The 27,924-nt window shown below is 36.3% G+C and overlaps 1 protein-coding gene across 1 annotated transcript; it reads left to right on the top strand.

Annotated features, from left to right (window-relative positions):
- Positions 1 to 341: 341 nt before the first annotated feature.
- Positions 342 to 24,950, top strand: LOC109097720 (ceramide glucosyltransferase-like). Its single transcript, XM_019111328.2, has 9 exons — positions 342 to 589; positions 6,488 to 6,629; positions 18,429 to 18,531; positions 20,057 to 20,158; positions 20,351 to 20,463; positions 21,035 to 21,213; positions 22,222 to 22,308; positions 22,585 to 22,771; positions 23,081 to 24,950. Exons 1-9 carry the CDS (start codon positions 492 to 494, stop codon positions 23,249 to 23,251), a joined length of 1,182 nt encoding a protein of 393 aa, XP_018966873.1. The 5' UTR covers positions 342 to 491; the 3' UTR covers positions 23,252 to 24,950.
- The last annotated feature ends 2,974 nt before the right edge of the window (positions 24,951 to 27,924 follow it).

The following is a 27,924-nucleotide window of genomic DNA, read 5'->3' as shown; positions in this document are numbered from 1 at the left end:
GTTCAAATATGCAAATAAGGCATTATCTAGTTAGATATAAGCTATTTTAGTTGCCATGCAACCTTTCTCATTTTCATTTAGTTTAACTTGCTGTACTAAAATAACTAAAGCTGAAATAAAATTAATAAAACTATGAAGACACACACATATATATACTAATTATACTTTAAATTAAATTAAAATAAAATCTGAAAATATACAAATAACAACTGATTTCAAATATCAATAATAACACTGGTCAAGAGCCAGAAGAAAACCCCCCAAAAAAACACATTTTATTTGGCGCACTCCGGCAGACTCCACCCACCGCGGCCGCAGTTCATCTGCTCGGCCCCACCCGTCACGCGTCATTGGCACCCGCCCACTCACTTCAGGCATCTGAATGTGTGTGTGAGTGTGTGAGTGTGTGTGTTTGTGTGTGAGCGAGAGAGATCCTCCAGCATTAGGGCCGAACACTGAGAGGTGTCAGCGCATCCGGACACAGGACAGCCATGGCCCTGCTCGATCTCGCCCTGCAAGGCTTCTCCATCTTCGGCTTGCTCTTGTTCATCGTGCTCTGGCTCATGCACCTCGTGTCCATCATCTACGTGTAAGTGACTGCGGCATCACTGATTTGAGAGAAACCATGAAACGCGACGCCGATCGCGAGCTTGCAGCGTAGCTCGTTGATTGTAACGGGAGCGTTGTAGCGTGTCGCGGCGCGGTGCGTCGCTGCGTTCAGTGCAGAAGGGGTGTCTTGCTAACAGGAACACGGGTTTCCTCTTCGGCTCGGCGCGGTGTACGTTAACTGCTACCGCGTGGAAACATATTTATAAATATCTAAACGTTAATATCGCTAGCACGGCTGGCGGGGGATAAATTCATATTAATAAAACGTCAATCATACACACATTAGCCTCCGGCTAGTCTTACATTAATCTCGTTTCTTATCGCTAGCGATGATAGTTAGCATAGCTACTGCGCACTGTTCGTGTTATTTTATTCGTTACTTTACAAAGTCTAATGGGGTTTTCAGTCACTCGGGGGTTTAGTTTCTCAGGAGGCTTTTATTAATTGTCTGTGGTGAGAGTCAGAGCTTCTCCAGCTTCACTAGACACCCGGCTTTCATGGTTTAAATGCATATATTTATATTGTAATGGTTTTGTTTGGGTTAGTCGTGTTTAGAAAACCTGTCCTCACCAACACGGTTGTTTACCATTGATATAATCCACAGTTTTCTATGAAAATAACCAGTGTTGTTTATTGTTCATAACGTACCATCTCCCATTTTATTATCTAATATAAAAAACCTATTTTATCTGGGGGCATACATATTTTAACATCAGGCTATTTACTGATGCCGTTTAAAAATATGGGACATATATATATATAACCCAATTATAATGTAAAATGGCATCAATAACTTATATACAGTATTTAAAGACACTATAACTATAACTATATATATATATATTCAGTCAAGTGTGTCTGATCTTCTGACTGGTAGTGTATATCATATGATATTCAGGCTATGATGAACTGAACTTGGGAATTTCCTCCACCTGCAACAGTGTGTCATGTGAGTTGGCTTGGTTTCTGTCATGCTCTGATCCTACTACAGAATAACTTACACGCCGCATTCTGAAACCAGACTCATTCACTTTCTGCGTTCTGATCTGAGTCAGGCTGATCATGCATGCTTTTCTTGTTCGTGTCCGTCTTGCACAATTGTTTTCGGACATTTGCAAACTCCCAAATGATGTGTCCGTGTTCAGCCGCTAATGCAAAAATGCCCAGGGTTCTGGAGAAGGTCGCTGCAGGTCATACGACTCATACGTCTCGAGACGTCAGTTCCCTTTGTTATCATGTGTTACGAAATGCTTATGACATACTGTAATATTTATTTCCACTCTGCTCATGAGCTTTTGTGTTGGTGTTCATTTTTACTTTTAAACAAGCTCTGGGTTTGAAGATCTATTTTTAATGACGAAACAAGTCAGGTCAAGTTTTGAAGTCATCATGCACTCGTAAATGAACGTGGTTTCATTTAAAATCTTTGGAACCAAGAGGCTTCGCAAACATCTTGACTGAAAATCCACTTTGTTAAATTGATTCTAGTCTGAAAAGATGACTGGGACATGATGTGTTTTTATGCTTGATCATTGGCTGGTCATTCTGCTGGTGCTGTCCACCACTCGGAGGTCATCCACTCTGATCTGGTGTGAGACAGGAATGAAAGGACTGAATTCCCTGACCAGGTTGTACCCTGAAGTCAACTGCTTTCTTTGTAACAGATAGTAGTTCACTTGTTGACTGGCGTTATGTTGCTCCTTGGGCCCTGATGATATATTTTTGTGAGTGGACAATGGTCTGTTATTAGTATATGTTTAGAGTCAAAGGTATTTTAATGGACTTACTTTGAAAACCACAAGGAATGTGTTTGCAACCCTTTTTTGACACCTGAAGCGTCCACAGAAAGTAAATAAAAAGGAGTCTTTTATATTACGTTTTTTTATATTGTTTATCTGGTTGGGTGATTGTTCAGCGGCAGTGTCAGACAGATGTTTAGATGAAGAAATACAGGTTGGGTGATGTAACCGAGAGGATCTTTGAGTCCCGAGTACACCTAGTTTCAGTAGTGAGGTGTGAGGATGGTGTGATGCCCTTCCTTTGGGAACCTCACCCAAGTGGAGTCCTTCCTCGTGTGCCGTGTTTCCTGTTCCTTGGCTCTGATGTTACTCCTGTGGTATGTGACATTTGACCCAGTGTGATGGGATGTGTTTAGTAAAATTTCTTTATGTAATCCTTCCTCTTTGCATAAAGTCGGGAAGTTGTGCATATCTTCATGGCTTCATGTAGGATTGCCACAAAGAGAAAGTACTGATAGTTGGGACTGATTGACGGGAACAGATAAGTTCACTTTTACAGAAGGTTTTAACTAGATTTTCACTTATTGGCTCACAACAGCCCTATATGAGTCATTTTGAAGCAGAGGTACGACCACATTGGAGAACGATTGGATGAAATTGTCTGTTGTCAATAGTGATGTATGAAGTACAGACCAAACCAAACAACAAGCAAATCTTTTACGAAATTGAGCTCCGTCCACGGCACTCCTTCATGAGCTCGACAGTTTTCAGAGATAGAAGTGTGACGCTGTATCTGTCTTTCATAAATCTGATAAAGCTAAAGACTGTTTGGAGATATGACTCAAGATGAACATGATGTTATGTCCTCTTTAAAGCAAACTGAAGAAGTATAGCTGGTGCATACTGAGCACTAGCATAGGAACATTTATCACGCTGTACTTTAGAAATGTGCCTCCCACATACAAATGTCATTTATAGAGGAAATAATGCTTTATTTTAAAAGCTGTGTTTCCGCCTTGGGGCATCCGTATACCATGAATAATCAAAGGAAGTGAATTCCTGATGGTTCATTAAGATTTATTCATTGTTATTTCAGGAATGTAGTCTTTGAGCACTGGGTAGTGGTGTTGCTTCCCAGTCAACTAATGCTGTGAGGCGGTGAGATGAGGCCGTGTTTCCCCCCATATTTAATAGAGCGTGAGAGAGGCAGACACCTCCAGCAGAACTGATGAAGTGCTGCTGTAAACACATGTGCAGGGCTGAGTGAATGAGAGGCCTTTCCTTCACTAACATATATTACATATGATTTTGTAGGTCATCAAGAGAGGGCTAGTCATTGTTTGCCTTTTTACAACTTTATTGATGGAAATTAAAGAGAGAAGAGGGTGGGATGGGATCAGGGAATGTGGGTGATGAACATTTAGGTATTGTATTTTTCAGCATTGATCGTTTAAATATATGATCAATACTGATTATTGTGTTAAAGGGTTTGGTAACCGATAATATAACAAAAATAATAAAAAATAAATTAAAATAAAAAACAGCAACAAAAATAATGATTAGTAACTGTTTTTTTTTTAAGCTACGTTTCACTATTTTCAACATTCATATCAACAATTCCCCTAGTTGCAGTCGCATGGAAAATTTGAAAATCGGTCGTAAATCAGCCGTTTCCGTCCACTTATTCACCATGTTAAAATAAAAAATAATGAATATCGCCAAACAAAACAAATGATCGTCAATACATTCTAAATAAAAGCCTACGCTTTTCCAGAGCTAAATACTGTAAAAAAAATAATATATATTGGACATAATTATTCATAACCACCTATTTTACAGAAAACTTTTTTAAAACATTAAGTGCAAAAATATTGCTAGCTCTCACCTTGCGCTCATAGGTTTAGAATTAGAACACACCAAAAACTCAAAATGGATCCAAAAATATATGCATATGATCATAACTCCGCAAATAAATAAATTGTTGTCTATTTGGGACAGTGAAAAGGCAACTTAAAGCTAAGAACGCTATGCATTTCTCACTTAAGAGAAATATTTGCTAGTTAGGTATGAAAACAATACATCTAACAAGTTAGTTTCCCATTAAGCAAATGCCATTTATTTCTAAATAACAAATGAACCGATAACCGATTATGAAGAAAAGTTTGATTAGCTGTAACAGATATCGGTTAAAACGGTTATCGGTCTTTATAATTGACATGTCTATGTATAATACGACTTTATGCTTATTGTCTGAAATGTATTTGGACAACTGTTCTGTACACTGATTTTAATCAGTTAGTCAGGCAATCAGTAGATGGCCAAATATCTGTAGATTAATCAGCTTGGCCGATATATATCTCATCATTATGCACCAATGGAAATGGAAGTTTTAGCTCTCATTTTACTTTCTTTTTTTTTTAATGCTCAGTCTTGGCATTAGATGGAGCTTGACATGTTGTTTGAAATTCACAAGAACCAACAGTGATGTTTTGGCAGTCAAGATAGACTGCCAAGCTTATATCCCAGAATCAAACATGCTCAGACAGCTAAATCTTTCTTCCAGCTTTTAATGCCTACTGCTGTCTTGGAAGCTTCTGCGCTTTTTCTGTGGAGTGCTGGCAAGTTTGTCTGGAAAGACTCCAGACCCTTCAGACAGGAACCGATAGGAATTGCACAAGCAGAGTTCCTGAGAAGCAGAGGGTGCTGGAATTGCTGATCAATTCGCCCAATTTTAAAATGCATCTATAAACATTAACGAGGTTCATTTGGCATTACCTGAGCATTGTGCCATCAAAACAAGACATAACGTGAACACGAACAGTTCTCAGAAATAGTTTGAATTTAAGAGGGGCTTTAAAGGGTTTTGTGACATCCAGGAATGTTCTGATTTGATTTCTGTCCTGAAACTGAGCCAAAGAGGTGATGGCAACATCATAAATATAATAAAAGACAGCCACCTGACCCCATAGGCTATGAGAGACTTCCTTCTTTAATCAAAGTATAACAAGTGTGAACTGACATATCTTTAATAATGAAACTGCAATGACTTGGGAAGCTAAACCAGTTTGATCACCTGCCTTGTTGCAGTACATAGATGAACTTTCGGCTGCCAGTCAAACTGCAAACAAACAGTTGATCACTGTTTAAAATAATACGCCGTCCCACTGCATGCTTGTGTGCTGCAGCCTTCATTTGGTTACTGCAGGATGCTTGCAAATAGAGTCACCAGGATTTGTCTCAATGTGTGCAACATAGACCTGGTTCTTGTGTCTTGTAGTGTAATTCGCTTTGATTTTTTTTAAATTGCATCACAGTGTTTCTCTCTGTAAAGGATTGCAAGGATTAATTCTGATCATAAATGCACAGGAATTGTTTTTAGATGTATTTGCTAGTGCCAAAGTTGGCCACATCCCATTGTCCCAAGGATAACAAAAACCTCCTCTGAAATTCACCATCCTGCACAAAGAAAGCAACACAACATCCTGCACACAACATGTTTTACCCTGTGGACACCTGAAATGCACTTACAACTTTTGAAATGCACTTATAAAAGTAATGCATTACAATAGTGAGTTACTTTAAAAAAAAAAGTAACAAATTGCTTTACTTAGTTACTTTTTATGGAAACTAATGTTACGTTGCATTTGTGTTACTTTTTCTGTTGTGATGTTTTTTTTTTGTTTTTTCTGATCTGGCCTGGGCTCATTTTTTTCTGGTTTTGCTTATTAGTATCATGGTTGAATTGGATCATCAAAGGTCGGCATTAAAGACATTATGGGGTAAAATACATAAAGGATTAACATTTTTAAATATTGCAGGTTTGCGTCATGTTCTGAATTTGCATTTGCACTGTCTTTATTCATTTTGTGGAATACTAAATCTGTTTTTGTGCTAGTGAGATGAGTAAATGCATGTTCACATGTAGTCTAGAACTACTGTACAGTAACCTCAACATGGGCTATCAGTCAGTAAATGGGAAAACAAAGTAACTCCGATATTTTCTTGTAAATTAAAAAGTTACTCTGCTAGTTACTTGAAAAAAGTAATCCGTTTGCGTAACTTGCGTTACTTGTGATGTGTAACCCCCAACACTGAAATGCACAGTTTAATATAAAAACATTCCTTCTCTCTCTTTTCAGCCGTCTGCATCTCAACAAGAAGACCACAGAAAAGGTGCCGTACAGCAAACTGGCTGGTGTGTCGCTGCTGAAGCCCCTCAAGGGTGTGGACCCCAATCTCATAAACAACCTGGAGACATTCTTTGAGCTGGACTATCCCAAGGTACCATCCTCTAATCTCTTTGGCCCTTTTGTTGCTCGTGCTGCTGTTTCAAGTTGCTGACAGTCATGTTCACGTCATGTTGTTATTATTATATACATTTACTGTTATGTGTTTGAAAAACCCTTAAGTACAAACCTTCAGGGCGTAACTCATGCTGACCTTTATTTGCTACGGACAGAAATGATGGCTAAAATTGTGAGGTGTGCTATTATCTTCCATGCAATCAAACTTAGTTCTTTTGGGTAGACAAATTTAAGTAGTTAAATATTTCCATTAAGTCTCGTACTTCAGTTTGCTTTTAAGAGATTGTGTCAAAACATGTGACTCATTTTCAACCACACTTTTTGATTTAGCTGGATGATACTTGTACACTATTGCTCACATGTGTACCATTCTTCTTTTCTTAAGCATTTACCAGTTTTCACATTTGTGCTTTTACATCCTGTCAAAACCACTGACATGTCCTTTCATGAGGTCTGCGTGGTATTTTGACCTTTTAAGGACTTTTGCAATGGCTTTCTGTCTCTTGTTGAAACACAATCTGAGTAGTCTGATTTTGTGTTTTAACAGTTCATGTAGTTTGATTGAGTCTTTCCATTGTTGAACTTGCAACTCAAGTATGTTTCAGGGAAATGTTATGGTAAAAATGTATGTATATAAATATCATAATATTTACAAATATACACTGAAAAAAATTATAAACGCAACACTTTTGTTTTTGCCCCCATTTTTCATGAGCTGAACTCAAAGATCTGTGACTTTTTCTATGTATACAAAAGGCCTATTTCTCTCAAATATTGTTCACAAATCTGTCTAAATCTGTGTTAGTGAGCACTTCTTCTTTGCCGAGATAATCCAGCCACCTCACAGGTGTGGCATATCAAGATGCTGATTAGATACCATGATTATAGCACAGGTGTGCCTTAGGCTGGCTAAAATAAAAGGCCACTCTAAAATGTGCAGTTTTACTACACAGCACAATGCCACAGATGTTGCAAGTTTTGAGGGAGCCTGCAAAGGAGAAGTGTCCTGGAATAAATTCCAGGAATTTATTCAACTGAAAAACACAAAATGCAAAAATGTAGGAGCATTTTGAAATCAACTTGTGCTTTATGAAATTAAACTTCTATTATATATCTATTTAATATAATATGTCTGTTATATGCAGCAATAAACAACATATAAACTAGAGCTGCACGATTCTGGATAAATTGATATATATATATATATATATATATATATATATGGATAAATTGAGAATCATGTTGGAGATCACGGTTATCTCACAATTCTGAAGAAAAAAAGATTAGAAAACTAAACAAAATAACAATTTACTAGTGGTTGTAACACAGAAATAATGATGTGTGGTTGAAAAGACTGTTTGCGTTGCTCTTTCTTGATCAGCAGCAGCATGAATGATTCATTAACATGGGTAGCGACAAAACGTGCTTCTCACGCTCCACGGACACTCGTGATGTCAAACAGTCGTAATAGACATAGCTGAATCATTGTCTTTCAGGAATAAGATTGCGTGTGTGTTTGAATTGAGATTGCGATCTTTAAACGATTAATTGTGCAGCTCTAATGTATACTGCAAATTGTTTTGCGAGGATATCGTCATGTCATCGTACCACGAGATCTCATCACATCCCTAATAGATAATATGTATATTTCACAACTTTTGCAACACTATGTGTGTTCATTTGTTAGGTGGTAAATGTGTAACTTCCTGTGGTTAGCCCATCAAGTGCTGGGGGGATCGTTGCACCCTGATGATGATGAAGATGCTGTGCAGGCGAGATGGCATTTGTCTGTTACACACAGCTGCTGTTTTGCCGCATTGGTGTCATTTATGCTTGGTTTTATGTTCTCTGCAGTTTGTTGCTTGTTACTAGAGTCAAGACAGCGTTGCTGGGATGTTTTAAAACAAAGAGGGTGAATTGTAGCAGGCCACCAACATAGAAAGCAGGATACAAAGATGAAACAAAACAAAACAAAATGTCCAGAAGTACCGCTGCTTTGTTTTTATGTAAATAAAGTTTATGTTCTCGGTTTACGACATTAAGGCACTGACTGGAGAGTTTTTATATTTGAATAGGTGTTCAAATTTTCCTAGCAAATGTATGCATCTGAAGGCCGTCCCAAATATTCAGGCCTGAGCATTTTGAAAGGTAAAACTGTACCTTAATGAGGTACATACAAAACATGTCCAGGTCACGTTAATATGACCATTTTTTGCATGAAGAGACTAAAGCCAACTTTTAGCATTTTGCCGTAATTTCAGGATCCCCACAAGTTTTCATCACTGTAATGACATTTTCATAATATGACAAATTTTCAGTGTTCAAAAGTTTGGGGTCGGTGCAATTGTGTAATGTTTTGGAAAGAAGTCTCTTAGGCTCACCAAGGCTGCATTTATTGGAAATACAGTAATATTGTGAAATAGTATTACAATTCAAAATAACTGTTTTCTATTAGAATATATTTTAAAATGTAATTTATTGCTGTGATCAAAGCTGAATTTTCAGCATCATTACTCCAGTCTTCAGTGTCACACGATCCTTCTAATTCTAATTCTAATACTTTGTATATATTTTTTTAGATTCTGCAATAAGCTTAAATTTCTTTCAGCAAAATATCACATTTATTTTTGTGGGAAATAAGACCTGGCTATGTTCTTCATGAGTTTCACCCCTCAGGATTTGCTAAAGGCGGCAACTGTTCAACAGTAATGAAGAGGTTAGGGCAGACGTGATGGAAACACGCAGGGTGCGTCCCCTGATAATACATACTCATCTTTGTTGCTGAGCACTGCCACCTTCTAATTACAGTGTTTGTATTTTGTGTCGTGACTTGAGCACAAAGCTTTTGATCAAATCACTGATGCTTTTCTAATGAGGAGCTTTTCCAGGTGTGGCTGCACTGCCAAATAACCCATTTACCGTTGGATGATTGTGCTCTGTTGTAAGCCATCTGTCAGAGCTCCTAAATTAAAAATGAAATTGATCTGGCATATAATATGCAATTCCACGACCTTCCCTGAACAGAAAGTCCAGTACCCTCAATCTCTTCTGATGGTATTATAGTTAAAAAAATAATAATAATTTGTTTGTATGAACTTGAATCTACACTGTAAAAAATTACTGTGAATTTAACGGTAAAAGACTGTAAAAATGATACAGTAAAAATCTGTTAAATGGTTTATGGTAAATTCCCCTACTATATATGGTGAAAAACTGTATTGGACATTACATGCAATTTTACCGTTTTTGGAAGTGAAAAAGACTAATTTACAGCGAATAACCGTATATTGACATTCCCAGAATTCCCTGCATTACATTTCAAATTTGATGTTTTATGGTTGAAATAACCATGTTTCTTCTTTGTTTTTTCTTATCACTTTTGTATATTAGGGTTGTGTGTTACACCTAATGTTGTTTAATGAATGTTTATTGCATTATTTCAGTTTCGTGTGTTACCATGATGGTGTTTAGTGTTTGTGTGAATGACACTGTGCACCTTCTATGTATGTTATTATTTAAAAGCTGCTTGTGATGGGCTTCGGTTCATCATGTGACTTTCTCACCACCACCTGCATTTCGTGGTTATCAGTGTACAAAACAGATTTCAGTACTTTAATAGGTTGGAGTAATATATTAACATTATATCAGTTAATGAAGTTACAGTATTTAACTGTAAATTTAAGTTAAAACTGTAAAACCTAAAATATTTCTACTGTGTTTTTTTTTTTTTTTTAAAGGTAAAATTCCAGCAACCACAACTGCCGTTTTTTTACCGTAAATTTTACAGATTTGTTTTTTACAGTGTAATCTATAGGCAGTCCAATATAACCATGACCTCCAGTTTATTCAGTGGCCTTGGTTCTGGGAATGTTTTTCTCATTCATTTTGTCAATGCATTTAAAAAAGTAATTATAAAGAAAATAAAGTATTCTAAACCAACTCTGAAATCACACATCTTTACCAAGTATTAAAATAAAATGAAGTTCGCTTAAAATGTTGTAGCTGAATCAGCTGGGTTTTTTGGGTCAGTTTTTAATGTATTTTCATTATACTTTTATTGTATTACAGTAAAAATGCTTTTTCTTTTTTTAAAAAACAGTAAAAAAAAAAAAAAAAAAAAAAAAAAAAAAAACTACAATAAATCATTGCACTTGGGGTTTCTGGGTCAGTTTGGGGGTCTTTTAAATGTGTTTTTATATCAGACCCTACAGTACTTCATACCATATTTATACCAATTATCTTTAGATAGCTAGTTTGCTGTGTGACTAGCTAACTTTTGCTTACGCAGCTTAGCTGGTCTGTGCTAGCCTGCAAAAACTCACCACGACCCTGCTTTCTCATTTCCATTTTACATGTGACTTCTCTGATTGGTGGATTACACTTTGGGATTATGGGTAGTGTAGTAATTCAGGAATTGAACAGTTAAAAAGGAAAGGTAAAATCCCACTGCTTTTTTTTTGCAAGAAAACACCCCTGTACAATAATGTATACCTATAAATCCAGTCATTACTTTCTCAATCAGTCCATTTCTGCATTGTTTTTATGTGACTAAAGGCAAAATCTAAGTGATGATTCATTGTTTCTTACGATCTACAGAATAATCTGTAGACTTTCACAATAAGTCATGAACGAATGAAGGTTAAGGTTTCTGAAGTTGTGTTGATGGTGGTGGATAAAGCCCTGCTGCTCTTCCTGTGCTCCGCTCAAGATTCGGGTCATGTGATGGGTGTGAAGCGAGATGACGGGGTACATTATTTCTGCAGTGGTGCATTCAGACAGTCTGCTCTGTTTTCCCACGCACATCTGTTTGAGCAGCACAGATGTTGATTCTTCCTCCAGCTGCTGCTCTTTGTTGGGTTGGAGAAGTGTTCCCCTCTTTAGGAGTGTACCTTGTGAAATTTCAAGTGAACAACAGGAGTGGAAGATCATTTAATAAAGCATCTTCTGTGAAGGAATCGGATCTAATCATCTAGATCTAGAAAATATCCATTTGACATCATGTAATCTCAACCAGATTCCAAACCAAGCAATTTCCCTGTCTGCACTGCACGTGAAGCTACTACTGACGTTTAGTTCTAGTCCCCTTGATCTGATTGGACAAGTGATGTTCCATTAACTTATTCCTTATCTGTGTTCCAGACAGTCTGTATGTTTCTCAGTGACACGCAATAATCGTTTCAGCTTTGACTCAGTTTGGAACTTTTTCCCTTATTTTAGCCAAAGTAGAATTGGGTAGCATAATATATCGTCACCATACTGATTATCAGCCCATATTTATTAATATTGCACAATGTTACATTTTTATTATATTTTTAGCATTGCCATACCATGAAAAATGTTTGGCTTATCAGCCTCAAAGTTTACAATTAAAAATCATCTAGTGGGATGCTGGCTTTATAAGTATTTTGTATTTTTATTTATTGTATTTTCTTTAATAGTATAGTAGATTTTAGGGTCGATACATCTGTTTGTAAAACTAAATATCTCTTCTCGACCACACAAGCCAGTTGTGCATCAACATTATTGGATGAGTTTTCTAGGTGGAAGTTTTCCCCAGTTCTTTAATTTAGGCCTCAATCAGATCAAATCAAGTTTAAATGCATCTTTAATTTCTCTTCAGAGACACTAAATTGCTTCCCTCTTTTAAGCAAATGGCATAAAGCTTTTGCCACCTGCAATTACAAGAGGAAGTCTCATTTTTGGCCAGTTGTAGCTTTATTAAAAATGCTTGATGTCCAAGTGAATAATTTCAAGGCTCTCAAATTCAAGTGCATGGGGAATGAAAAATAATGAATTGTTTTCAACAGCTATGCCAACAGCAAGAGTCTCTTATTACACAGCATGTTTATTCCTGACTTAGTTCCTGGGCATTGCAGGCATTCCATGGAACTGCAATTTGCATATTTATTTTTGACTTCTGTGGATGACGAATTTGTCAAGACTTTCACAGGGTTCGTATGGGTGCTTGAAATCCTTGAAAATGCTCGAATTTAAATGTGGTGCTTTCAAGGTTTGAAAAATGCTTGGATTTTGGATAAAGTGCTTGAAATGGCTTGAAAATGCAATTGCATTGGTTTCATAATTTGCGTTAATAATGAATCGTTTGCTTTTTAGATAAAATAAGCTTAAAAAATCAAAAAACACGATATGTCTTAATGTGACGATTAAACTTCAGAAAGCTATGATTTCGTTGAATAAACATTTCAGTCAAAATGCATCTCGGGTGTTTTTATGTGAATGTATCTCTGAAGGGAACTGCCTTCAGAAAAGTTTTGATGGCATTTTCCTTTCCTCTCTCATATGTATAATGTTTGATAAAGTAGTGTTTATTAGCGCAGCGCTGCTTTAGGTACAGCCGTTACTGGGGATACCGTATTATTTCTGCTGCTCCAAAAGCGCCGCCTGCTGGCAGAGAATGAATGTGCATTTTTCAATCAGCTCATCTGCTGGTTTTGTTCAGAACCATGCGAAAATCAACCCGTGTTTTTACGCAGCATAAACAGAGTTGTGAATGTGGATGGACAAAAAGCTGTGTGTGCTTTGAATTAAAATAATAGAATTTTGCTTTGGAGAGGGTGTAAGAACCCTGCTTTGAGTTTAATCCAGGAGATTGTATCTGTCAGAACATGTCAGCATCTCTAGGGCAGTTGTTTCTCTTTCAGCATGCGTTCATTCTTTTACGGTTCTTTTACTGTAGGTCAAGCACCCCCATCACTCTGTCTTGCCTATACAGGCTCAAAGTCAATGGTATTATGGAATTTTTTCACTAAAATAACCTTATTCAGTTTATGGGATTAAAATCCCATCATATGCCAAAACAAAATTCTAACAAAATTAACAAGTGATTATTGTTTGAATAACCACTCAGTTAATCAGTCTTATATATTTAATCTGCATTTTTGGTGCATTTTGCCATGTAAGGTATGGAAAGAATGATAATTTAGTGCTTGAGCTGCTAGTCTACTGCTAAAACATATGAAATAATCTGAAATTCTGTTGGTTAAATTTCATTGCATTTTTATGCAGCAGCAGCAATTTCATCAGATTGCCTCCAAGGTATGCTTGTATTAATAAACCAAATAATATATATATTTTTTTTTTTTACAGTGAATGCATAAAAATTAAGTGTCTGGGGAAAAAAAGTAGACTATGACAATTAAATTGATCAATTTTTTGTTACAAATATTTATTTTTATGTGTCATTTTAAACATTTTCTTGTATATTAGGCCCACTCAGAATCAGAATAAAGAACTGTAGATTTATTTATTCATTTAGTAAATTGGCCATTGATAGATATACAGTTCATCCTTTTGTTCATTAAATATTTTGGCTGGTTATGACTGTTTATGCTTTCTATTACCAATAGGAGTTTATTACTCTCAGTTCTGATTAACACACATATTACAGCACAGTTTGTTAATTTTTTTTTTTTTTTTTTTTGCATAAGTTATTGCAGGAGTCCACAGGTTGCATTGCAGTGGCCTGTCAAAATCAACTTCCAAGTGAATCTATGTTAACAAAGTGAATGTTAGCAGGAATGTTAAATGACGCACAAAACGCAGTGGAATGTGATCCCGATCTGGATGTCATGAGGGCCAGATGTTCAGCTGCTGAGAGCTGTTCAGACTTATCACATGTAAAATGTCTACCACACCCTCAACCAAGTAACAAACAGTGCTAAACATGCACCCTAAATCGTCATTTTAACTGTTTTTATGTTTGCCTGCTGATTTGTTCGGTTGTTTGGTTAACTTCTGATGAAATCATTTCCGGCTGTCATGCTTATGTGCTGATTGCAATCTGCTTTTACTTTTCCTCAAATAAACATAATTGAGTCCTATCCTGCACATCAGTGTGATTCAACATGCTTTAAGGACATTCAGGAACACGTTTTCACTAAAATGGCTCGTTAAAGTAAGAGCAACTTTTGTCGTTTGCCGAGCTGCACAGTTGATTTGAGCGGTGGTTTCATTTAGCATTTTTCAGTGTTTGTTTGGTCTCAGTGTTCTGTTGAAATGACAGACCTGATCCAAAGTAAATTGTTGTCTGGGATTTCACTCCCCGTTTGGCATCAGTTGAGCTTCAACTTCTTTTGAGAGCCGGAAATAATTGTTTTTTTTTTTGTTTGGTTGTAATTAAGTTTCCTGGAATAGATGCCCAGACCTCTAAATTCGTAATGCCAGGTGGGACATCAGCTCTGGGGTTTTAAAGTGAGGAACATTGATTATAACAGACAGTGGAGGTCATGAAAATGGGCGTCCTATCGTGTAATAAAATATCCTATCGTGACTTTTTTTCTACATTTTATTATGATTCTTTGTAATGTTGGTTTTAATATTTTGCAAGTTGTCTGAGCAGTACAGCCAAACTAATTTCCCTGTTTTAAAAATGAGGCCTTATAGCGTAACAAAATATACAATAAAAATGGATGCCAGATATTTAGGCCAAAGTGGGCCAAGATAAAAATCTTTGTCATTATTTTATCTTTGTTTTTAAAAAATAAGAACAAAGATACACATTACAAATTCACATAATATAGAAATAAAACAAACAGTGCTTTATTTTTCAGGTACAGTAGGTGTATTTAGCAGTAGCATTCAAGAAATTGAATGAACAAATATAAAAGTAAAACACTATATAGACTTTATAGACTATAGAAATTATAAATTGATTCTTATTAAAGGAACTGTCAGTCAACTTCTGTCGAGCAGTGAGTGATTTTTTTTTTCTCTCTCTCTGTGTTTTGTTGTTTTCTTAACATTTAAAGGGACAGTTCACCCATAAATGGCATCCCTTTAATGACTAGCGGCAGCATAGTATCCTACAATTAGTCTGCTGTCACTAAGAGCTCCACACATCTAATATTCAGACACAGCCTTTTTTCTCTCAACTGCTTACTTTCACTGAAGACACAACCAACTGTGTTTATATGTAAACTGTGTGTTTTTGAAAGTATTAGCACAATCAGACGCAAAAGATATCAGTAATAAGGCGCTGTTTGGCAGGATTTTTAGAGTTTGCATGCTTCAGGCGTATGCGCTCAGAAAAAGCACATGTCAGAACAGCAAAAGAATGAAATGTTTAACCGGCAAGACTTTAAAGCACATGCAAATAATGTACTTTTGTGATTGCGAATAAGTGCAGAGTCCCGTTAGTGTTAACTCTACCATTCTGTAGTTATTCTACCGCTGTATAGTTACTCTACAGTTATTTGTTTTGAATATATGTCACATTGTACGGTATATTGGGATGGAGGCGCCAGAACTGCAGCTGATAGAATGTGCGCTGTATTACGATACTACGATATTTCTTCAAAAGCTGATCATGGAGACATTTTAATCATCAACAATCGATAATCGTCATATTGCACACCTCTAGGCTATGTATTGGGGCCTTTATAAATGACATATTTTTTTTTCGTAGTTTTGTAGATCTTTCCCACTCTACTGGTTCTGTTTCATTTCTTCGTTCTTCTTCTATTGGATTGAATTACAGTCTTGTGCTACAGCGCCACACTGGTCAAACCGCGTTATTACAGCCATTATGTCATATGAGATCTAAGCACTGTTTGACAGCAAAAGTATTTGTCAGCTGTTTTTATGGTTGAAGTTGTTCAGCCATACTAACAAGCGCAAACTGTGATGATTTTGAATGTGTCGAGAGATATAGTATGAAACCCAAAAATATTTCTATAAAAAATCTCCTGTGCACAGTGTTACCCACACAGCCCTGTTTTCTAATGAAGACATATCTACTTTAAAAGTTCATTTTTTAAAATATAAATTAATTTAAATAAAATGTCAATTTTAAGGTGGAATGACAAATAAGAATCCAAGATAATAATAAAAAAGTCTCTAAAAAAAATTAGTATAAAATGCATGTGCCAATTGCATGTGTATTGGTTTCATGTCATTTTTATTAATTATATTTTTATATATATTATGTGTTATATTATTATATTTTTTAACATCTTAATCATTTTACTTGATAGTTATATAAAGCCATTTTTATTTAAACATTGAATGCATATAAGTTACAAGGTTTGGAGGTATTTTTTTAATGATTTTTTAAATTTTTTGCTGTTATTATTTAAAACTAAATAATAATAAAAAAAATTGACAAAACAGAATTTAATGTTATTTACAGTATATATTTTATATAATAATTAAACATTCCTAAACACAATCACTTCTATTTTGCTGTTTTCGACACAAATGTCACAAGATCGGAGATGTTGAACACTTGGATTTCCCCTTGCTTTCCACTTCACCTCTCTTTGACGCTAGGATTAATCTGTTATATTATTTCATAACCTCATGTTTGGTCTATGATGCTTCCTCATTCGGAAAGGGTTGATCTCAGCAGAGTTCATCAGAGGCGCTCCTGGTTCTTTGCACTGGATCTAAATTGGATGGCCTGCTCCCCAGACGTGTCTATAAATGATTGAATGAGAGCCTCCCACTCTTTCAGCAGAGCACTTTTACTCTGCTCGGGGTTACTGTCGCATACCCGCATCTCTGGACACACAGAAAAGACCCTTTGTCTTTCTGCTCCCGTGTCCCGCGCCATAGCCATGGCAACATGGTCACTATGGAGTATTATGAGGTGGCTGGAGGGGGACGGGTGTCTCTTGTCAGAGCGCAGGCCTGTTCTTTCTCACTTTGGCTCTGGTGTGACTCCAAGCCTCAAATAGCCTTCCCTGAAAGCCTTTATGTGGCCTGCCACACTTTCTCTGCCGCTCAGTTCAGTAGAGTACTGGAAGTTCAGTGTTGCAGGTCCGACGAAACGAGCGAGATCAATTGAGATTTTTTTTTTTATCAATTTTGATTATCTCTTTGATTTAGAGGACAAAATTTCTCAAATATTTTTCATATTTTAACTGCTTCACTGCATGTTATTCTTACCAAAAAAATGGTCAAACCACGTAAGGTTTTTATTTCATAAAAAAAAAAAAAAAAATAGTTTATTATTATTATAATGTCAAGATGGTTGTTGTATTCATGCCCCCCAAAAATAACAGAATGGATTAATTCAGAAATTAAAAATTCATGTTCATAAAAACATTCATCATATAAAAAGTGCTTTCGAGTTGTTGTATGTGCAATGAGAAGCATTTGTAACATCTGCACAATATGAGAACAGTGTACAGTGTAAATGATTTACACAAAAAAATGAATAATTATTATAATATTATTACATAATAAATATCATAATATTATATATGTTAATAACTATCCAATTTTTTCTAAAATGCTGTTTTGACTAAACGAAATGTACCTGCCATGAAGAAAAATGACTTTGAGATGAAGAAAAAACTATTTAGCATAATCCCACATTCTTCCTACTAATCTATTAATTGCACCCCAGCATGTCCAGATATTTGGCTGGAATATAGAGATACACAGTTTGTATCTCTACCACTTTTATGGATGTGGAAATGACTGCTATTATGATCAGCCAACCTCTTTGCTCTTTATGAAATGAATATATGAATGTTTTTCCATGATATAGCCCTCATTAACTGTATGCCAGACTCAGCAGGCACTATTTGTCAGTTTTGACCTCAACTTGTCTTCCTCACAATTATAAAGCGGTACAGAGCTTGTGCTGTACTGTGGGTAATTGAATAGCATCTTAGAAACAGCCAGCGTTTATGAACTGTGTGGTTCAGTTTATCTCATTCTCTAAATGTATTATTGTGAAATAATAACTTGATGACGTTCACTTTTACAAACAGACCAAGTTGCTCAAAATTGTTTCTGCCTTTTTCCACAGTATGAAATTCTGCTGTGTGTCCAAGACCATGACGATCCAGCTATCGATGTTTGTAAAAAGCTGCTGGGCAAATATCCAAATGTTGATGCCAGGTTATTTATAGGTAAGTATTTGATGATAATCGCTTTTTATGTGAAATGAAGGCAATAATAGAGCAAACTCAGGCAGTGTTGTGCTGAGGTGCATCTCGCGTCCCTCGTGGATTCGGTTCTCTGTGACAGTTTTGTTTAGCCGACCGTGTGCAGGGAAATGGCAGGGTCTCTAAGGAGTCCCGTGAGAGGAACGCGGCGACCCGTGTGTGCACCACAACCCACCTGTGTATATGCAAATGTAGCTCTTGGAGTGGATATTGATTCTTGCTCGTTGGGAACAGCTGGTGACTGGAGCAGGTGTCTCTCTAGGGTCCTGTTATCCGCACCGCTGCCTCAGCCAGACTGTTATCCGCACAAACAGTCAGGGGAGACGGGCCGTCCCGGAGATATCATCCGCTGCTTCGAATCAAGCTGAAGCCATGTTAGAAAACATGTATCGTCTGTGAGGTTGTGTTGCTTTAAACAACTCTGAGTGGTTTACCCCACCAGCCAATCAGATGCCTGTAAAGCGTGCTCGGTCGCCATATGATCTTTAGCTGTTCAGTCCACAAATAAACATCTTCATGTGACCTAACTTACATCCATCCGTGAAGAGGATCTGCTTTATTGATGGATGCTAGACCTGTTACGATTTATATAATCGCTTGATCATGTTTATTTAATCTAATCTTGCATTATTATTATTAAATATGACTTCTATCAATGTGCATTTTAATTTCAAGTTAAATTCTTTAATCAAATATACTGCATTAATATAATATTTAGTCTTGCATTTTTATTTTATTATTATTGTCATCTTTAAATATGACTTAGAATTTTAATTTCCAGGAATTCCATTCATAGTTTTTATTTTAATTTGAAGTGGAATGGTATAAACATAATTCACTCCAGATTCATGTTTGCATATTTAATTTTTGGCTTATGCGGTTTCATAATATTATTTGGTTAACTAAAACTGTTAAAGAGGTGTTTTTGTTAATTGAAATGAATAGAAATATTAGATTAAAAAGTGAAAATTCTAAATGGTGCCTTTGCAATTAATTTAAAAACTGTTGAAGTACTAAAACTCAATAAAAATAAATGAAAGCTAAATTGAAGTATATAAAAAAAATTTCAAATAGCAAAATCACACAGCAAAATTAAAAATTAAACTGAAAATCTCAAATAAATTTCTCGATGAGAATTTGATCTCTAAATGAGAATGTGGCAAAACTGATCTAGACCTGGGATGGGGATTGTGTTAAAAATGCATAGAAATAATCATGTTTTTATTATTATTATGTGATATTCAGTTCCTGTTGTAACAAAAGTCAACCAAAAGAGAAATATTGCTTTCTTATATATTTTAATTTCTGGAATATTATTATTCATGTCATTCTACCCTAAAGCATCTGTAACTGACAAGAAAAAAGACAGATAAATCGATAACCACACTTTCTTTTAAAATGGTCAAATTTTATGATGGTATGATGCAATCATTTATAGCCCCAATGGTAATTAATATTGTCATTTTTTTCTCTCTTTACCTTGTTCCAGGGGGAAAGAAAGTTGGCATCAATCCAAAAATAAATAACCTCATGCCAGCTTATGAAGGAGCAAGGTACGAACTCGTCTGGATCTGTGACAGCGGCATTCGAGGTGAGTTTGCCCACATTATAATCGAAAACCGAGCGCTTTAAACAAAAGATTATTCAGATGATCAAATCTTCAGAGTGTTCCAGTGAATACAGTTCTTTATTCTTACTATTTCTTGTGAAACCTTCATATGTTTTCATGAGATTGACCTTTGAACAGCTGTGTCAGTGCTAATCATGATGTAATATTCAACAGTGAAGCCAGACACTCTCACTGATATGGCTCATCAGATGACGGAGAAGGTGGGACTGGTTCACGGCCTTCCTTACGTGGCAGACAGACAAGGATTTGCCGCCACATTGGAGCAGGTCAGCAGCCTTCACTAGTGACCTTCTAAAAACTTGGTCAGAACAGTGTTGAAGACGTTTGTCATCTGGATTTGACTCTGGAAAGCTTTGGATTTATTAGATGCTTATGAACACGTCTTTGCTTATAGAACCTGTGTATTATGTATTCGAGGGCCGTTCTGTCCTGTCACACTGCATTTGCCTAGTAGAGGCTCTAAACTTGAAATGGGACGCCATATGTTGTAGTTCCTCTGTTTCTCTAAACTTTAAAGCGCTTGTGCCAAATCAGTGCAATATTAAAATTCATCAACTGCTGACAATATTGATTTATTTTTAAGCTCCTAATAAAATCTAATCACCAAATCTTCTCTCGATAGATTAAATATTACATTAGTGTAGTAGATGAGCCATTAAATTTAATAGGTGTTACAAAAACAGACTTCGAAGGCAATATATTAGCGTGTTGAATTGACAGCTCTGCTAATAAATAACTGGCAGACGTGTTTACATACGTAATACGATTCTTAATGCATCAGATCTTCAGAGATTAATTATGTGGAGTATAAACACTGTCCCACATGACATCCTGCAGGTTTATTTTGGAACCTCACATCCTCGTTCCTACATCTCGGCCAATGTAACGGGAATCAAGTGCGTCACGGGGATGTCGTGTCTCATGAGGAAGGACATCCTGGACCAAGCTGGCGGGCTGATTGCGTTTGCCCAGTACATCGCTGAAGATTATTTCATGGCCAAGGCCATCGCAGACAGGTTTGCCAGACTCATTAAATATCTGTACAGTGCTAACAGCTTTTGATATCACACTCCATCGGGTTACCTTTTTTCATTGTCTTTAAAGGAATAAATAAATTAAAATTCTGTTATACACTCACCCTCATGTAGCTCCAAAACTCTGCCTTTATTTCTTCTGTGAAACACAAAAGGAGATGTTTAGCAGAATGTTCATGCTGCTCTTTTTTTTTTTTTTTTGTAATGTAGTTTTATTAATTTTTATTTATTAGATTTAGTTTTATTTTGTTTGCTATTTTAGTACCTCAGATAAACTAAACAACATTTAGAAATGTTGCCTTGACAAACAGAAAATAAATGAATATATATATATATATATATATATATATATATATATAGAAAATAATATATATATATATATATATATATATATATATATATATATATATATATATATATTTTTTTTTTTTTTTTTTTTCAGTTAACATTTATTTTTTTAATATAACATTTTATGGTTTTGGTTTTAAATTAATTATAGCACTCCCAACAACTGTGTATTTCTATATTCCAGGTTTCTGGCGCTCTGTGATAGCTTTGTGTGACTAATGCAAAAATATACATGGAACTAATTCACTTCCATGTATATTTAGTTATAAGACACTTAGGTTTTTAATTAAATAAAACACTTATGTTTATAATAAATTAAGATTCAGTGAATGAATTTCATTTTTTATCTTCTCCGTATCAAATCGTTTGGAGTCATACAGTAGCATTTAGTATGTAGTGCATTTATATCTGTGCACAAATTTAATGTCTATTTAGAGCTTGACCGTCTGGCTTCCCTGTGCTTTTATTGTGTGGAAAAGATAATCTCAAGGTCTTGTGGGTGTGGAGCAACATGAGGGTGAATAAATCATAACCAAAAGTTTCTCTTTGAATTAAATATTCCTTTAATGTGTTCAGAATTGCATCTCTCAGCCTCTGCTAAAATGTCTTTTATTTGTCAATGATGTGGTGTTTCTCTTGCAGAGGATGGAAATTTTCCATGGCAACGCAGGTAGCCATGCAGAATTCTGGCTCGTACTCCATTGCACAATTCCAGTCTCGCATGATCAGGTACAATCGGCTTTTTATGTTCAGTGCTGTTTTTCTGATGGGGCCACCTCCAGTGCATTGATGATAGCATTGCAGATGGATTCCTATCTTTTACATTGCATCATAATACAGAGCATATCTAGAATAGATTTTTTTTTCATCTTTTGATATGTTTATCAGAATAAGCTATCCAACTGTAAGACAGGATGTTGTTTTGTGGCTTCAGATGGTTATATTTTCCATTTTGTGGTGCAAAAATACTGCTGAGCTCACCTCTTAGTAATCTGCTCTTAATAGGTGGGCCAAACTGAGAATCAACATGCTGCCGGCCACCATCATCGAGCCCATCTCCGAGTGCTTTGTGGCCAGTCTTATCATCGGCTGGGCCGCCCACCATGTGTTCCGCTGGGACATCATGGTGTTTTTCCTGTGCCATTGCCTGGCCTGGTTCATTTCGGATTACATCCAGCTGAGAGGAGTACAGGTGAGACGCAATTTCAGCTCCATTCTGGTACAAAACAACCATTTTTTTTGACCATCTTGTCAATTCCCAAAGGATAAAATCAAGCCTTGCCCCATTGATTCTGGGTTTAAATCCAATTCTACTCAGAATTCTAGAAATGTTTCTTGTTTGACATCCAATCAACTCTCTGAGGAAATTCTATAAACCGATGGTTTTCATTTTTAACTCTTTCAAGCATCATTAGTTATTCTTCAAAGCCAATTGATCTTGAATTGCAACATATGTCGGTTCTTGTTGTAATTCTTGTCTTTCTTCTCCTTTTCCTCAAAGGGCGGCCCTCCATCCTTCTCCAAGCTGGACTACGCAGTGGCCTGGTTCATCAGGGAGTCCATGACGATTCAGATTTTCTTGTCTGCTCTTTGGGACCCCACCATCAGCTGGAGGGCGGGACGTTACCGATTGCGTTGCGGCGGTACAGCAGAGGAAATCTTGGATGTTTAAACGGCACCGTGTGCCTGGGACAATGCACTGATGTGTACATGGACACAGAACTGTGAGAAGACATGGGCACAGATGGACAAACGAACTGCAACTTTTTTTTTTTTCTGGTTTATTCCAACTTCTGCTAGTTTTTAACCTGTGACTTTAGCAAATAGATTATTTATGTCCTTGGTGCTTTTTTTGTTTTCTTGTGTGGTCTCTTGACAATTTGGGACCTCGTTCTAGATGAGCCAAAAGTTATGAAGAAGAAGAGGCGGCGGCACTTCAGCTGTCTTCAGTAACCCTGATAAAAACCTAATCTAAGTTTAACTTTTTTTTTATTTTAAAAAAAGTTGTGCAAACATGTTTAGTGCTGGTTTAACAGCTGTCTCGTGACATAATCCATTTTATGATGAGTTTGGATGAACGGTACAGTTTTTAACAATAATAGTGAGGTGGAGAATGACTGAAGCCTTTTAAAATGGCTCACTTGCTTATCACAGTGTTGCTCTCAACATACAGCACTCTTGCCATATTTTATAAATTTTTGGACTTCTGAATGCTCAAATCGGATCCACTCAGGTCCATTTTATGTTTACTGGACAGAGCAATATCTTCTGTAGAGGTTATAAATAGGGAATTATGGCATATTGTCGATCGATCCTGCAGTATTCAAACACGAGGTTTACTCCTCAGCATGACATCTGCAGATGAAATTTAGTGCCATTTATTGTTATAATTTTGGCAACTTTAATGCCGACACCATGGCTTTTCTTCAAGCTCTTTTATCTTCCCTTGCTTCGTTCTCTGCAGTAGTTGCTCTCGTACCAGGATCAGAGTTTGCTAAAACACATTTCCTGCCCTGCTGTTGTTTGTTTGTTTGAGAAGCTGTCAGTATTTTCCTGATGTTTGACTGGATATAAATGCATAAACTGTCTGATCATTTCATCCGATGCCATTTCAGTTAGCTGATTAAACCAGATTCTGTTGACGAAAAGAGTTTGAGAAGTTCAAGTTTACTCTGTTTTTTGAGTTGAAACAATTTGGCATGAGTGCATGCACAATTATTAAAAAAAAAAAACTCCTGGCAAACTTCTGCATTTACACTCTGATACATTTCAAAATATGACAGTCGCACAGTGTGCTATTTGGATCTACTCAGTCATTCACCATCAACATCATGGCGCTGATCGTGAAGAACCCATGCCAGCACTGGCAGTATTGTTTCACTGATACTACTCCACTCATTCAGCTGAACCGTTCAAGCCTTGTTGTTATTTTAAAAGCATTATATGTGATTCAGGAAAAACACATTTGCTTGAGCCGTGTGCATGTGTCTTCATATTCCATCAGCTGCCATTTAGGATGTTATAAACACTGTTTTAGCCCAATGCCAAACCCTGCATTGTGATTTTGTTCTGGTGTTGGTTTGTTATTTCTAATTTGAATACATCTGATTTTGGTCTACTATTGAACACTTTGGGCTGACTATTAGAAATAAACGTATGTTTTTGTGCATGAGGCCACGAAATGAATGCCATTTGTTCGAACCATGGCAGTTAATTGAAGTATTAACAGTTAGGGAGCAATCAATTAGCAATAATCATATACATTATTATTAGTTTTACTGTATTCAGGCTGTGAAACGAAAGCAAGCTTCCAAACCCATTTTCTTGTCCAGTTGTGGTAAAATAAACATTTCAGATTTTGTTGACCTTGATCATACCTCAGTGGGCCTCATTCATGAAACGCGTTTTGGCGAAATCATTAAAAAAACAACATTCTTGGAATTATTTGGTGTAACCATTACATTTCATAATTGGTAAAACTATTCTTCTGTAAATTTGAGTTGGTTTTACAAATTATTCAATTGAAGGCGACAATTTAGATAAGAACAGTTTAATGAATTATTCAGTTTGGTGTGCTAGTTTACGCAAACATGGTTTTGCGAATTATTTCAATAATTCTTTCGGAAATAGCTGCATTGGACTGAATAGTTTCGCAAAACCATTGTTGCATCGAATTGCATAATTTCATGCATTTTTGCATAATAGTTGCATTCAATTAAATAAAGTTAAAACCATTCTTGCATAAATGATTGCATTGAATTCTGTGCTACTATTATAAAATAACAGTTTCATGAATGATTAACAAATTCATTCTGGTTTTGAATAAGGCCTGATGGGTTGTAGTTCTGCACCATCGGTAAAACTGAATGTACCTTTGCATGGACATGTGACGATCATCTTATCGGTAACGCCACAGTAGAAACTAACATTTTATTTAGGGAAGGGGAAAGCTGGCGTTTTCTGCAACTGTTCTTCAGTTCCTCTCTTTGACTTTCAACCATATCTGCTTATGTTATATATGTGAAATTTTATATATGTGTCAAAAAGTAACTTCACCTCATTTACGAAAAGTCTACAATGCACTGTAAATTTCCCGTTTAGACTTTTCCCCTCTTTGTGTGGCTGTGAGAGAATGCTGCTGAGTGCGTGTTTGCAGAAATATTGCCTTTTTTGATAAGCCAATTCTGAAAGGATTGTATTATCTTAACGTTCTCTGTGGGGAACTGGACTTTTTTTCCCCATTAATGTAGAGTCGTATGTTTGTCAGATTAACATGTTTTGTGAAAGACTGGTGACACGTATGGGGCCGTGTGGACGTGAGAATATGTGGCTGTCCTGCACTTGCCGACAGCCGTTTGCTCAAAACCAGTAAAACAAAACAATTGAGAAATTCAGTCTGCGTCAACCGCATTGGGACGCATTTACAGGATCTGAAACTATATGTGAGCTGCCTAGACAGTCTTAAAAATGTCTTGAGACAAAGCCAGTTTGAGTTTAAAGTGTCATATCACGTGCTATGATTAACATTACGACATTTCACTAATTTAAATAATTTTTAGGTCTACAGCATTGGACTCAAAGCAACCGAGAGAAACTACTGCTACATGTTTACCATACGGTCATCAGTCAGAGAAGAAAAAAGTCTAGTTGTGATCCACGTGCTGACAAAGTTTCTTTTTTTTTTTGTAATATGTACAGTTTATTTATGAAGTTTGGTTGATATCCATTACATACACTGCTTCCTAAAGCGTAAATTATCATTACAAGTTGTACATTTGAGTTATTCCTTACGTTTTTTTTCCGGCAGTGTAAAGGTATGGCTGGACAGACTTCAGTTTTTGAACTATCGTGTTGTTTTGTAGATGTTGTATACTGTACTCTTGATGCTGAATGCGTAAGCCACAGCTGGAAACTGTGTCATTAAGAGAAATTAAAGCTTCATCAAGCAATGTAAGAATCTGTTGTGTGTGATCCTCATGCTTGCATTTAGAGTAGTTTTAATAGTTTGTGGCTGCATTAACAGTACAATAGTTCCTTTCAAAGCAATGGAAGTCAGTTCCCTGCCCCTCTTTCTGACTTCCTGTGTTTGAGTTTCTGTCATTATTCATGCACCACATCACATGTCTGAAACCGTAAAATGCACAATCATCCACAGGATCTAGGCATGACTTTGTTACTTGGTATATCATTCCAAGGGGACGAAAAGGGGAACCGGAATGTGATTTTTAAAATAGTCTGTGCTTTCCGCGCATATTAAAGCGTAATTTTGTGGCTAAAACATTTTTTATACCATTATATTTTTACACTTGGTCAGCGTCGTTGTGGACTTTGGTTATTTTGCTGTTTTAGGCTGTAAGGACCTTTGAAATAACTGAAATCATTTGGCAAAGTGATGCAATGCGGTCAGGACCAGCCTGAAACTATGCGACGCTTTTCCATTAAAATAATTGCACACCTTACAACGTTCATCAGCCAATCAGATTCAAGCATTGAATGGCCCCATAGTATAAGTATATGTAATCCATAAAAAAAGTAACTGTATTCTGATTATGAGCATTTTAAAATGTAATTCTGAGTACTGATTACATGTAATTAGTTATTACTCAGCTCTGACTGTTGCCACAGAGTTGCACTGAAAGAGAGACGTGAGCCATTTCTAGAGACCAGAATATCAGAGAGGCCTCTCAGTTTTTGCAGCTTTGGCTAGCAAGCAACCACAAAACAAAACTAGCAATGTGCTAAAAACCACTCGGAACTGCATTGCATTGATAACCATCAATTCACTTAAAGGTGCTGTATGTAGAATTGACACAGAGTGGTTGAACTCAAATATTGGAGAGGGGTTTTTTTCACCCGGCCCCTCCTCCTCAGAGGTTGCCAGATTGACGACACCAACAAGAACAAGTGCACTTGACGATGAATGAAATGAAATATGCTGTGTTTTTAGTCCACTGGCAACCCGGGGTGCTGAAATACAATTGTGTAAACTGGCAGTGGGCAGGTTTCACAAACAAAAAAAAACCAACATTCCGGCCCGGAACACACATTCTCAAAGGAGAATAACTGACTGTAACATTGATTTTCAGATAAACAAGTATGTTAACTTAGCATGTTTCTTAAATATCTGCAAAGATATTATGGTATTTTTATGCTTTAGTAAAGTTAAAAACTTACATACAGCACCGTTAAAAAAAACTCACTGACTGCAAACTTCTGAGCAGTGTGGTATTTTTTTATGTTTTTGAAAAATGTCTCTTATGTTCACAGAGGATGTATTTATTTAATCAAATATTCATTAAAAACAGTAATATTGTGTACATTTTAAAACAAATATTTTCTGTGGGA

This window comes from Cyprinus carpio, chromosome A10, assembly GCF_018340385.1.
Source record: "Cyprinus carpio isolate SPL01 chromosome A10, ASM1834038v1, whole genome shotgun sequence".
Taxonomy (NCBI): Eukaryota; Metazoa; Chordata; class Actinopteri; order Cypriniformes; family Cyprinidae; genus Cyprinus; species Cyprinus carpio.
This window is presented reverse-complemented; position numbering and strand designations above follow the sequence as displayed.